Source organism: Heterodontus francisci, chromosome 12, assembly GCF_036365525.1.
Source record: "Heterodontus francisci isolate sHetFra1 chromosome 12, sHetFra1.hap1, whole genome shotgun sequence".
Taxonomy (NCBI): Eukaryota; Metazoa; Chordata; class Chondrichthyes; order Heterodontiformes; family Heterodontidae; genus Heterodontus; species Heterodontus francisci.
Genome location: NC_090382.1, coordinates 55,013,111 through 55,027,950, shown reverse-complemented (window position 1 = coordinate 55,027,950; position 14,840 = coordinate 55,013,111). Strand labels below are relative to the sequence as shown.

The following is a 14,840-nucleotide window of genomic DNA, read 5'->3' as shown; positions in this document are numbered from 1 at the left end:
ATGTTGTGTTACTCTAAATTCTCTGAAAGCCTAAGTCTAGGCTCCTGATGGTCTGCTGACCCGAAGCCTTCATTATCGGTGAACGTTGTTGAGATAATCAAGTATACTGAAATTCAGGGAATGGTTTTAAATAAAAGCTGGCACATTCATTTCTAATTTAGTTCAACTTGGAAGGCAGTTGATTAGGTTTGGTTACAGCTTCCTGTAAGTAATTCATTGCTCCTCTGACCAAATGGAATATCCTTCTGCATATACACTGCAACCTGTTCCTGTTTGATTTCCCATCACCTGGACTCCAATAACAAAAAGTTGACTATTTTGAACTGTTCTTGGTACTTGGCAACAGTTTCAAAATGCGTGAGTAGACTAAATATTTGACAGCTTCAATTTATTTCTGGAAAACTAAGCTAATTTACTGTGCAAAATTCAGACCTTGAATTACATTTTTGACCTTTGTGTATCACAATTCTCCCTTTTCTTAATTTTCTCCTTTTTTTGGTCAAACTGTGTATGCTGCAGACTAAATGAAGCATAAAACAGCCTTCAAGTTAGTCTATTTCATAGAATGACAGAAGTGTTACAGCACAGTAGGCGGCCATTTGGCCCATCGTACCTGCACCGACTCTCCGAATGAGCAATTCATTTAGTGCCATTCCCCTGCCTTCCCATAACCCAGCATATTCTTCCTTTTTGGATCTAATTCCCTTTTGAATGCCTCGATTGAAACTGCCTCTATCTCACACACACACTGGTAGTGTATTCCAGATCCTAACCACTCGCTACGTGAAAAAGTTTTTTCTCATGTTGCCATTGCTTCTTTTGCCAATTACCTTAAATCTGTGCTGTCTCATTCTTGATCCTTTCATGAGTGGGAACAGTTTCTCCCTAACTACTCTGTCTAAATTTTGAATACCTCTATCAAACCTCCTCTTTGCCTTCTCTTCAAGGAAAACAGTCCCAACTTCTCCAAACTATCTTCGTAAATGAAGTTTTTCATCCCTGGAACTATTCCTGAATCTTTTCTGCACTTCTCCAATGCCTTCACATCTTTCCTTAAATGCAGCGCCCAGAACTGGATGCAATACTCCAATTGAGGCCGAGCCAGTGTTTTATACAAGTTTAACATAACCTCCTTGCTCTTGTACTCATTGCTCCTATTAATAAAGCCTAGGCTACTGTATGCTTTAATAACCGCTCTCTCAACCTGTCCTGCCACTTTCAATGATTTATGCATATATACATCCAGGTCCCTCGGCTCCTGCATCCCCTTCAGAGTTGTATACCCTTTATATTGTCTTTCTGTGTCCTTCCTACCAAAACGATGCACTTCACACTTCTCCACATTGAACTGCATCTGCCACTTGTCTGCCCATCCCACCAACTTCTCTATGTCCTTTTGAAGTTCCACACTATCTTCCTCACAGTTCACAATGCTTCCAAGTTTTCTATCTGCAAATTTTGAAATTGTGCCCTGTACACCAAGTTCTAGGTCATTAATATATATCAGGAAAAGCAAAGGTCCCAACACTGATCCCTGGGGAAGTCCACTGCAAACCTTCTGCCAGTCCGGAAAATCATCCATTAACCACTACTGTCTGCTTCCTATCCCTCAGCCAATTTAATAATGTTCTTACTGTCCCTTTTATTCCATATTTAACTAAGAGATCCTCAATTCCCAAGAATTAACTGCAAAAAAAAAACTTCTGTTGTAGCATCAGAAATATGTTATTGTGTGTTACAGAACTGACCCATTTCTAACGCTCCTACAGTCAAGCCAATTTCAGAGATAACTAAAGCCTTGTGTTCTCGCCTGTTCCTGATGCCTTCTCCTGTGAGCGTCTCACTTTGTTTCAACCCTCACCTCTTTAAATTGCTGATTATTGACACCTCCGCCCCCCCCCCCCTAACCCCACTATCCGGTCTTGAGTTTCTGCCCAAAATATCCTCAATTACTTTCTCCCTTTGCACTAATTGACATCTCCAGCTTCGCCTTGACTTTCCTTGCCGCCTTAAGAATTCACTGGTCCCCTGTCTTCCTTAAACTTCTGTCTATATAAATTCTCTAACCCATATAATTGTGGTCACCCTTTTGGCCTATCTCTTCTATGGTCTTGATCATTGGTGAGGCCAATTCTGACCATGCCTTGAATTCATTATCATTCACATTCACTAACCCCTCTCAACCCCACTTCCTCTGTACTTGACCTTTGAAAAGAATTCCTCTCCAAGTCACTTAAAACAGCACTATCTAGCTCCCAGTTACTCTGTTTCTGATGATTTGCTCAACCACTTCCTCACCTCCACCTTTTTGATTCCCTTATCCCCACTGTCTTATACTTGCCCCTCCTCCATCTTTGCTCCCTCAAGTCCAGGAGGCTTAGCCATTCATCAGATCTGGTTCAACAATATCAAGCTCTGCTGTGTCTAGCCTTCCTCCACCAAAGTCGCCTGCTACACTAGGGTCATTTGGAGTGCAGTGGTAATTGCAGGATCCTTTTCTGTACTAGCAGCCACCCTCTTTAAACCCTGCTCTTCTGTCCCCAACCTTTCACCTTCACATATAATGAGTGCAAGGTTATCGAATTTCTTCGCCACCACGATAGAAATTATCTGTTCATTTACTGCTTCCCTTTCCCCATATCTACCAAAACAAACCTCCTTTCCCCTATCTAACCCTTAACACCCATATCTCCAGGCTCATCTCATAGAACCATAGAAAAAGTATGACACAGAAGGAGTCCATTCAGCCGATCGTGGCCATGCTGGCTGAAAACAAAAACTAGCAGCCCAAACTAATCCCACCTTCCAGCACCTGGTCCATAGCCCTGCAGGTTACAGCACTTCGGGTACATGGCCAGGTACCTTTTAAAAGAATTGAGGGTTTCTGCCTTCACCACCATTCCTGACAGTCAATTCCAGACACCCACCACCCTCTGGATGAAAAAGTTTCTCCTCATGTCACCTCTAATCCTTCTACCAATCATCTTAAATCTGTGTCCCCTGGTAACTGACCTCCCTGCCAGGGGAAACAGGTCCTTCCTGTCTACTCTATCTAGGCTCATCATAATTTTGTGCAGCTCAATCAATTCACCCCTCAGCCTCCTCAATTCTAGGGAAAACAAACCTAGCCTATACAATCTATCTTCATAGCTACAACCTTCAAGCTCTGGCAACATTCTTGTAAATTTCCTCTGTATTCTCTCCAGAGCAATTTTGTCTTTTCTGTAATATGACTAGAACTGTACGAAAAACTCCAGTTGTGGCCTAAACAGCATTCTATACAGTTCCAGCATCACATCCATGCTTTTGCACTCTATACCTCAGCCAATAAAGGAAAGCAATCCATATGCCTCCTTCACCACTCTGTCCACCTGTCCTGCCACCTTCAGGGACGTGTGGACATGCACTCCAAGGTGTCTCACTTCTTCTACCCCTCTCAATATTTTCCTTTTTATTGTGTATTCCCTCGTTTTTTATTTGTCCTCCCCAAATGCAATACCTCTCACTTCTCTGGATTGAATTCCATTTGCCACTTTTCCATCCACTCAACCAAAGCATTGATATCATTCTGGAGTCCATGGCTTTCCTCCTCTTCTATTAACTACACTGCCAATTTTTGTGTCATCAGCAAATTTCCCAATCATACCTCCCACATTTAAGTTCAAATCATTAATATATACCATATCATCTGTGAAAACAATCTGCAGCTGTTGCTGCCTTGATCCCACTCCCACTAAATTCCTGCTCCCCATGCTACCTGACATAGTAAATAGTTTCCTGACATAAGGCACTTTTTTCCTTCTTTTCAAAACTATCAACACCCAATCCTCAGAAAATCTACTCCCATTGCTGTCCTCACTAACTGTCCACCCTCCTTGACTCCAACCTACCATTCCTCCCCAAAGTTCTTGAATTTGTTGTAGCTACCTCAATTCACGCACATTGCTCTTGTAGTTCTCTGCTTAAATCCCTACAAACATGTTTCCGCCTCTCTCACTGTATCAAAATGACACTAACCAAAGGCATGAAGAACTTTCTTGAATTGTGGTGGATAATTCCTCCTCGATTTCTCTGCAGCCTTTGACACGATTGATCTTGCATCCTCCTCTGACACTACTTCTCATTTCCAGCTCAATGGGATTGCCCTTACTTAGCTCTGCTCTCATCTATCTGATCATAACTAGAGCATCTTGACCATCCTAATTTCCTTTGGGCCCGCTTCTCTTCATCTACATGCTGCTCCCTTTGTAACATCAGTAGACAGCTTCCACAGTTATGCTGACAGCCTGTTCGCCACCTTTTTTCGAATGCACCGCTGACTCTGACTTGTTACACTGACTGTGTTTCTGATTTTCAGTCTTCGATGAGACATATTTTCTTTCAGTTAAATGCTGGGAAGGACCAAAGCTGCTATCATCAACCTCCAGCACACATTCCACTCACATTGCACCAAGTCCATCCTCCTTATTGACTGTTGTCACAGGCTGGACGAGATTGTTTGCATCGTGGTACCCTGTTGAACTCCGTATCCTTTCCATTTACAGGACCTACTTCCAACCTCAGACCATCTGCCATGGAAACTCTGATCCATGCTTTTGTCACCTCCACGCTTGTTTGTTGCAGTTGTTACGACCGAGGCAGGAGCAATGCACTGTCAATTCAGTCCCAGTATGCCACAGGTGGCAGCAGATTATTAAAGTCTTCCCACTTAACCAGAAATCAGCCTACTTAAACACTTCATTAACCCCCAGAATAAAACGGACCAAACCAGGTCTCTTTCGACAGCAACAAATTAACTATTTGTGAATAAGCTAAATCTTAATACTATTAAGATAAACCTATGTCTAAAGACCTTATAACTTGGTATTTAACCTAAGCCTCCCCATGCACACACCTTCAAAACTAACTGGTTAACCAGTTTTTAACAATAGTATTTCTTAGGAATAAAATAAGTTGCTGGGTTGTAAGTCCTGGTGAGTTACATGTTCTAATCTGGGACACCTCACCAATTAGATGCTACTCGAGACTAATTTGACAGTATATAATGGATAGGCATTCAAAGCAATTTGGTTGTAGCAGGCGTCACACAGTTCTTTTAACAAGGAGTATAGTCACAGGTCTATTTGGATTCTAAAATTGGTAGTTTCTCAGTAGAAATTTTACTGAGACTTCTAGCAAACACAAATGACAGAGTCCCTCTTGAAGACACATGTTTTTTTTTCAGGGTTTCTTTTCTCTCCATAGGCAATAACACAGCCTTTAACACAATGTAGTTTTCCTGCTAAGAGAAATAGACAGCTTCTTCCTACAGAGCATGCTTTGCTGGACTCTAGTTCAAAGCGGTTGAAACTAGTCTTTATCCACAGTTAAAAGTTACAGTACATCATGTGATCTCTGTCTCCTGTTCGGGCCTAAGAAACAGATGCAGCTGCTGGCACACTGCTCAGTCTTAAAGGCACACTGTTTTAAACAGAGTAGAAAAAGTAGTTCCGTGACAGTGTATTCTTGATCAGCCTGCTACCTTCATAACCTTCTGGCATTCCAAAACTCTGCCAGTTTCCTATCTCACACCAAGTCCTGTTTGCACATCACCTCAATCCTGCATTGACGCTATGTCCTCCAGTCTATCACATTTAAAATTTCTCCATGACTTTTTTTTTAAATTTGTTCATGGGATGTGAGTCACTGGCAAGGCCAGCATTTATTGCCCATCCCTAATTTCCCTTGAGCTGTCCTTCCCTTCCTCTAACTCTTTACTCTTCCCCACCTAACTCAATTCCCTGAATCTGTCATCTTGTGCATTTGGATTCAGCTGATGTGATTTAAAGGGTCACCTGAAACACTTGAGTAGTTGCTGCCTTGTGCCACACTCCAGTTTAGGCACTTTATTACACAGTTAATTCCTAACCATCTGTTTTATTTGAGCAGGAAATTTTCCTTGACAGTAGGACGCTGATTCAGCTGCACACAATGATTTCTGTTCTATCAAAGCTTTACAATTGTAGGAAAGATTACTTTGAATTGTGAGAAAATGTATTGTATTGAATTATTGTGTAATCTTTTACATTGCAAAGGAAAATAGCTATGCAGTTATTGGGGTCTTTCATAGGCATCTTGATGCCTGCTTTTGACCTGTTGGTTAAGGATGACATGGAAGCTGATTTTTTTTTTATGTAGAGCTTGCTATTCTAATATCATGAAGTCCAGATCCAGTCAAGATATGAATGGTAACTTTGGTGTTCTTTCTACTCATAATGTCCAGTCATATTTCAAGGCTGTCCTAATCAGCAGTTCCAAAACATACAGCAAGGAAGCAGTGTGTCGTCAGGAACTGTAGGATTATTTCACTTTGTGTTTCATTTAATAATTTGCAGCATTTGAGGCAATTCAGTAAGCTTTACATTTATTGAAAACATTAATATGTGAGATTAATAATAGAACTTATAGGACTAATTTGTTTATGTTTAAAAAAGTAATCTTATAATTTCTTAATTGCTTCTGCATAACTGTTTTCCTAATTTAATAAATCCTGAGTTGGGTACGAGTGGTGATTATAACTGGAAAAAATTCTTTGAAGGCTTATTCAAGAAAGGGTGTAAGGACGTTGCGAGTTACTAGAAGCCAGTCAGTTTAAAATCAGTGGGGGTAAGATTTTAGGAACAATCAGGAAAAAAATCGGCAGGCACTTGGAGAAGTTTGAGTCAATTAAGGAGAGTCAGTTTGTAATTGTAGAACGCAGATCATGCTTGACTCATCCATTTGAATTTTTTGATGAATCAACGGAGAAGGTTGATCAAGGGAATGCAGTGGATGTTGTCTTTCGGATTTTAAGGAAGCAGTTGACAAAGTATCACAAAACGCTGGTTAACAAAACTGAGGCTCATAGAATAGGAGGGTCAGTATCAGCTTGGATTTTAAAAAATTGGCTCAAGACAAAACAGCAAGTCATGGTTAATGGTTGTTTTTCAGATTGGAGGATGGTAGACAGTGGTGTTTCACAAGGGTAATTGCTAGGACCACTGCTTTTTTGATATATAAATGACTTGAATATTGGAATGCGGAGTAAAATTTCAATATTTGCCACTGATACCAATCTTGGAGGTGTGGCAAACAGTGAGGATGATACCAAACGATTGCAACAGGACGTAGGCTAGCAGAATGGGCAGGCAAGTGGCAAATTGAATTTAATACAGAGAAATGTGAGGTGGTGCATTTTAGCAGAAGGGATAGGCGAGGCAATATACACATAATGGCACAGTTCTAAAGAGTGTGCAGGGACAGAGGGACCTTGGGGTTCCTGTGCATAGACTTTTGAAGGTGTCAGGACATATCGAGAGAGTAGTTAGCAAAGCACATGGGATCTTGGGCTTCATAAATAAAGGTATTGAATACAAAAGCGGGGAAGTTATACTGAACCTTTTTAAAGCTCCGCTTAGGCCACAACTAGAATATTGTGTTCAGTTCTGGTCACACTTTAGGAAGGATGTGAGGGTCCTTGAGAGCATGCAGAAGAGATTGACAAGAATGGTTTCAGGGATGAGGGATTTTCTCTACAAGTGTAGGTTCGAGAAGCTGGGGTTTTCTTTCAAGCAAAGGAGATTGAGGGAAAATTTGAGATGTACAAGATTATGACAAGTTTAGATAAGGTAGACAAGGGAAAGCTGTTCCCATTAGCTTGTGGTACAAGGACTAAGTGACACAGATTGAAGGTTTTGGGCAGGAGATGTAAGGGAATTTGAGGAAGAACTTTTTTATGCGGCAAGTGGTAATGACCTGGAACTCGTTGCCTACGAGGGTGGTGATAGCAGAGATGATCAGTGGTTTCAAAAGGAAATTTGATAGGCACTTGAAGGAAATAAAACTTGCAGGGCTATTCGGATAGAGCGAGGGGAATGGAACTGACTGGATTGCTGTAAAGAGAGTGGGCATGGACTCGATGGGCCGAATGGCCGCCTCCTTTGCTGTAATGAAACTATTTTTGTAAAGAGAAAAATCACTGACGTAAATGTTGTCAGTACTGCAGAAAGAATTTGCATTCATGTAGCACCTTTCATGACCTGTACTTGTCCCCAAGTGCTTCATGGCAATGAAATACTTTAGAAGTGTAGTCAATGTTGTAATGTAGCCAATTTGCACAAAATAAGGCTCCTCAAACAATGTGAGCAAATAATCTGTTTTCAGTGGTGTTCGAGGGATAATTGTGATCCACCCACAATACTGGGAGAGATATCCTGCTCTTCAAAAGTGCTGTGGAATCTTGTCTCTGTGAAAGGACAGACACAGCCTTGGTTTAACATCTCATTTGAAAGTTGGTGTCTCCATCAGAGCAGCACTCCCTTGGCATTGCATTGAAATGTCAGCAGAGTCTCTGAAGTGGGACTGGAACCCATGACCATTTGACTGAGGTGAGTGCTAACACTGAGCCAAGACTGTTGTATCAAATATTGGAGCACAGCATAATGAAAAGCTGTTTTGCTGTGTTTTCGGATTTAACCTCTTCCCAAAATATTAGTGTATTAATTTGTGTGTTCTTGTGACCCATATTCGCAACATTATGAACTGATTTAGGCAGTCTGTTAGTTCCTTACATGTTGAATCTAGAGTCTGCAATTAAGATACTGGTGAAATTAGGAGAAATTTTGTACTTTAGCAAAAGAAAGGGGGTTTGTGGGCATTTGACAAGATTCAGCATGTGAGGTTTTTGAAAGAAATTGAGGTGTACCAAATTAGAGGCATATTAAATAACTGGATCGAAAGTTGGCTCAGCTAAATAAAATGCAAAATTGGAAAGATTGTAGCCATAATGTGGGTGGGTATAGAGAGTGCAAACAGTGGCCAATTAAGTTCTGTGAGGTTCTGATTTTGGGTCATCCACAGTTTACAATAGTCAGAAATTATATGCAAGAGGATATTATTTTCCGTTGGTCTGGAGATTAATATCATTGAGTAGGATCTGGACCAATTAAATTGATCAAATAAAGAATTGCAAATGAATTTTATTTTATTTTTCATACCTTTATCCTTCCCTCAAGTTGGTAGTTCATGGTTCCATAGTGGTGGTGGCTACCCTATACTACTTTGCCAAAATGTTCATGCTTGCGAAATGAGCCAGAGCAGTGGGCATTACTAGGCTACTCTACTGTGGTACCTCATAGCCGAGCCTAACTTGATCCTCATCTAGCATCCATATGGCATCCATACATGCACCATCAGGAGCAGGAGTTTTGGCCGACATTATTTTTTTTCTCCCTATCCCAGGGTCACTTGCGTACTGAGACCAATTGTAGCACCCCCACGGCTGCCCAAGTTGAGAACGGCTAACTCAGTAAAGACAAGGGACCGGACCAGGGACCCTTCCACGCAGTGCATTTGCCCACTGAGCTGCAGATGGATTTTAATATGGATAAAAGTAAGTTAATACACATTGGTACATAAAGCATAAATGCACTGCATTGGTGTCCATTACCAAAGGTGTAAATGGAAAAAGATTTTCTTGTCATAATTCACAAAGTATACAAATAATGCAAAGTTGATACCAGGAAGGCCAATCAAGTATATTTGCATCTTTAACACTTGATTATAAGTCAAAATAGGTTATTTAGAAAGCTTTGCAACATTTTGTTAGATGACAGAATATAGTGTAGTTTAGAAAATCCTGCATTCAAAAAGTACACTAGATATTGGAAAATACATTAAAGGGATAGAACAATCATTCAGGAGTTGGAGCTTTAAGTTTTGAAGGGAAGTTCGCAATTTAACTTGTTTTCACGGGAGAAAAGATTGAAATGGCACATGAATCTGCTCTTACAGATGCTGATAGCTAGGTTGCTGTAGGGTTTATTTAACTGTAGAATGAGGGGACATAGTGGTGAATTAATGAAGTTCAGACAAGATGAGACATTAGAAAAATATTGTAATCGCTCCATCCCAAAATTGTACTGTCAGAGCAGGATTAGTATTTGTTTGAGTACAAGTGATGGTTATAAGCATGAATTAATATTCTGTATAATTCTTCCTTTATATCTTTTATTATAAACAAGTCCCTGTACTGATACTACTGTGGTAAGTTACTATGATAATAGGACACATACCTGCGAAGGGATAAGCATAGATGTAGATTATCAAATGCATTATGAAACACTGGTTCTTTTGCTGTATGGACTATGGAAATTACATCTTTGGAATGTAACTGAAAAGGTTGAGTAATGTAGGTTGTAACATTAGATCCATTTCCAAAGTTTTGCTCAGTTGCCATTGATTCTCAGAGATTAATTCTCAACACTTTTTGGGAATAATATTTAAATTAGATTCTGTAAATTGAGGAGAATCCATGATTGGTGCAAATTTTGCATGTCTTTTGGAAGGAGCAGGTTTTTTTTGGACACAGCAACCTTTTCTTCATTGCATATTTGTTGCTTTCTTTTTGAAGTGTAGTTATTGACCTAGTTTACCTGTACAGCATGCAAGCATTTCAGCCAACACTTTAAAATTATACTTTTGTAATAATTCCGATTACAGCCCAAGAATAAGATTAAAGGAAGGCTATCCACATGGCTTTTTTTTTTACTGAATGTGCATTAATGAAAATTGATCAACAAGATATTATACCATGTAATGAGCTAAGCTGAGAATTAATTTGCCAATTCTTTCTGTATAACCTCAAGTATTCGCATACAAGTAATCAGTAAAGGGCTCAGAAGGATTATGGCAACATAGCTGCTTTTTGTTTTCGTCACCACATCTGTCATCACTAGAGAAAGTAAGACTAAAACTTGAGAGTGCAGTAGAGCTGCATCAAACAGCACTATTGAATGAAAGGAAACACATTATTTGCTCCAGAGTCCTCACTTTCAGCCATGCAATTTTAATGTGGGAAAACTGGAACAGTCTCCTGCAGGCGGCTCATGCAAATCTCGTGTGGTGAGTGAAGAACGGCTTTGACATTGCTTGTGAATTTGTCAATGATTTAGAAGGGTATTGCGAGAGAGGAGGAGTGTGATGAAAGAAGTAACAGCCACAAAGGGAAAAGCCTATTCAGCCCTGTCTTTTCTTTCACTTAGTATGGGGGCAGAACTATGCATAATTGGGCAGAGCTGTGCAAGTTTCCTTCTAAAGCTGATATCTCAATAATTCAACTAAGTCATTTACTGCAGAAGGTGGGAATCCATTCCGTAAAGCAACAACTCCCAACTATGAAGTTGTTTCTTCAGCTAAATTTAGCTCATAACTCTTTGATTCTTCGCCTTGGGCTTTCTGTTGGACATTTGTGCCTGTGGAAGTGGGATGGGAAAGGCACTTGTGCCAGCCCAAGTGATGGTGTCCTGCCCCAGCTGTAATTTTGGCCCTGGCTTCATTGCTATCCAGTAGATAGGTTCCTCAGCCTCTTGGTTCAAGATGCACTTCAGTGTTTTGTTCAGATGTACATAAACAGTGTGCATGTAAACAAAGGTTTACTCTGGTGTCACACTCAAAAAGTACTTAAATTAAAATTAAAACATATATTGGAAATGTATAGTAGATAAGTCAACATGTGAAAAAGAAACAAGGTTAGTGTTTGGTTGAAGTGAAGGGTGATATCTAAAACTTTCTGTTTCTGTAGCTGGCTTTCCTTGCATTATTTTTAGTTCTTTTGTTTTAGATATCCAAATTTTTGCTTTATTAATTTTCATCCATTTATACCATGTTGGGAGTCCTTAAACCTATAGCTAGATCACTGAATCTTCTAGTAAGCTTTGAATCCAAGACAGTCAGATATGAACTAGGCAAAGCAAATTGGCAAACTGATTAATGAATGTTTCAAATAAGACTTGGGTGTGTTTAAGTTAGGGCATCCATAAATAAACAGCCACATCACATTTATGAATTGATTCTGCACTGTTCTTGGGTAAGATATTGTCGGGAACCAGTTATATTACATGCGGGTGCAGAGCTCTACACACCAGCTTCTGAACGCAGATTAATTTTAATGGAGTGATTAGGAGTGTCTGTGCTCTGCTGCATTAAAACAATTTTAAAAAGTTTTACACTGCAGCCTGTGTTCCTACATCTTTGGGCGGCACAGTGGCGCAGTGGTTAGCACCGCAGCCTCACAGCTCCAGCGACCCGGGTTCAGTTCTGGGTACTGCCTGTGCAGAGTTTGCAAGTTCTCTCTGTGACCGTGTGGATTTCCGCCAGGTGCTCTGGTTTCCTCCCACAGCCAAAGACTTGCACGTTGATAGGTAAATTGGCCATTGTAAAATTGCCCCTAGTGTAGGTAGGTGGTAGGAGAATGGTGGGGATGTGGTAGAGAATATGAGATTAATTTAGGATTAGTACAAATGGGTGGTTGTTGGTCGGCACAGACTCGGTGGGCCGAAGGGCCTGTTTCAGTGCTGTATCTCTAAATATAAAATATCTTGCTGATAGTTTTGTAGCTGTTACACTTGCAGTAGTCTACAGTCATATCACCTATCCAATTCTTATTTAGACTTTTTTTAGATTAGAGATACAGCACTGAAACAGGCCCTTCGGCCCACCGAGTCTGTGCCGAACATCAACCACCCATTTATACTAATCCTACACTAATCCCATATTCCTACCAAACATCCCCACCTGTCCCTATATTTCCCTACCACCTACCTATACTAGTGACAATTTATAATGGCCAATTTACCTATCAACCTGCAAGTCTTTTGGCTTGTGGGAGGAAACCGGAGCACCCGGAGAACTTGCAAACTCCACACAGGCAGTACCCAGAATCGAACCTGGGTCCCTGGAGCTGTGAGGCTGCGGTGCTAACCACTGCGCCACTGTGCCGCCCTCGTTATGCAGTGTCACCTCAATATGCAACCAAAATCACTTGAATTAGACAAAAGTGTTCGTATAATTTGTACATTGCATGTTAACTAGCCTGTGCTTTTTTTTATAGTACTAAATCATGTTAAGCTTGGGCTTCTCCCCTCCTCCTCCACCCACCCCCTGACAAACCCCGATAGCACTTAAGTGAATTCAGTGCGTAGTATGGATGCATTGCATTGAAAGTCTACTGTTTGTTGGATCCCCTCTGCAACTTTTTAAATCTGTTTTATCTGAATTTAAATGGTTAGAGAGCAGACCTTCTCCCCTCCCAGATATCTTAAAAATGCAAATTTCTAACTATGGGAGAAGAGCTCTGCACATGTTGTGTCCAGGGTTGTATGCAGAATTTTCTCCAAAATAAGGCAGGTAAGTTCCAACCAGGCAGAATCCAAACAATGTAAATTTGATTCTGCCTGGCTGGAATCCAAACTGTAACTATATATCTAAGTGCACTGTAAATACACCCTTAATTTCGTTCCCAGTAGTTCCACAGCAGAAAACTTCCCATGTACAGGAATATTCAAGAAGACACAAATAGCTGTCGTGAGGAATGCAGACATTGTACTGGCAGAGTTGAGAAAGTTTGGGATAAGATACATTTAGAGAAGAATTTTTCCAACTTGTGCTACCTGGAAATATTTGATATTGACAGGGTAGTAAGTGGGAATATTGCTCATCACTAATAATACCATGTGAAGTTTAAAAGCTTCGTTGGTATACAAAAATGATTTGTGATTGATGTAAAAACAATGAATGCAGTAACTGCAGTTAGCAAGTGGTTTCTTATGATCTCTGAAGCCTTTATATCTTTTATTACCTTAGTCTAAAGAAAGTTCTGATGATGCTTGAGTCCATGCTTCCCCACCCCCCAATAGCAACTAATGAATTGCTTTTTTGTTTGAACGTGAATAAATGTCAGTAGTGTTAGCAGTTTTTTTTTCAGTCTGTATACTGTTTGCTGTATCTGTGAAAAAATTGGTATACTATTGGACCTGAAGTCTTCCTGGATTGTCATAACAGGATCTACAAGATCTTAATGGCTGATTGGCTGTTTTGTTCTGTGTTGTCTTACTTTTATTAAAAGATAACTGGAGCACATGAGAAGTTCTTGTTGTTTATAGACATACTAGACAATATAGAATTACCTTTCACGAAATTAACCTGATGTATAAGATTTATGTATTGCAGATTGAAACCTGGACTGGTTGCCATGTCAAATTGCCAATCTTGGTAATGTGTTTTATCCATTTTCAGCTATACTACATGTTAGACAGCAGCTTTGTCTTCGGCAGTAAAGATGAAAAATATTCTTCTCTGGTCTAATGGTGCTTCTGCATTGCTAATTTTGTAGCACCATTAATTACTTATGACTGGTTCTATGGATGAACAGCCCACTATCTCAGCTGCCTGTAATTTGTGTACCCTCATCTGTGCAGAGATGTGGATGCATGGTACAAAGAATTGGAACCCAGCATTTTGTTGAGGGAAGCAGATGTTTCCTTGTTTTGATGCAGGGAGAAGGCCTGAATAAAGACTTAATCCGGAAAAGCATTTCTTCTTGTAATAACTTTAAATTTGGATTGACCCAGATGTGCATGAAGTGATAGCTTGCTTTGTACAGTACCAGCCCTGGTCCTGTTTTTGATTTTCTCCAAAATGCAGTGTCATTAAAATTGTTCCAATCTGCATTTTTTGTTTGTTTTAACAATTTTCAATTCCTGCTTACTCCTATAAATTGTTTATTTTCCAGATATTTCTAAACCCAAGCCCAGGCAATCTGTCAAACGGAAGCGAACAGCAGATAAATCCACAAGCACTAGTGATCCTGTCATTGAGGATGATCATGTCCAGGTGAAACATGAAATTTCTAGAAAAAAAATTTTCTTTCAACATTGCTATTAATGTGGTGGGAAAAATTAAAACATGAAGAAGCATTCACTGCAAGTTCTTCCAGATAAACTGCTCATTTGAATAAATCATTTTCATTGGTACATTTTTAACTG

The 14,840-nt window shown here is 40.0% G+C and overlaps 1 protein-coding gene across 2 annotated transcripts in view; it reads left to right on the top strand.

The window, feature by feature from the left end:
• fbxo38 (F-box protein 38) overlaps positions 1–14,840 on the top strand; it is a 134,742-nt gene that overhangs the window by 64,527 nt on the left and 55,375 nt on the right. For both annotated transcript variants that reach the window (XM_068043444.1, XM_068043443.1), the window contains exon 16: positions 14,588–14,688. In XM_068043444.1, coding sequence (XP_067899545.1) covers positions 14,588–14,688 — 101 coding nt within the window. The remainder of the gene's footprint in view (positions 1–14,587; positions 14,689–14,840) is intronic.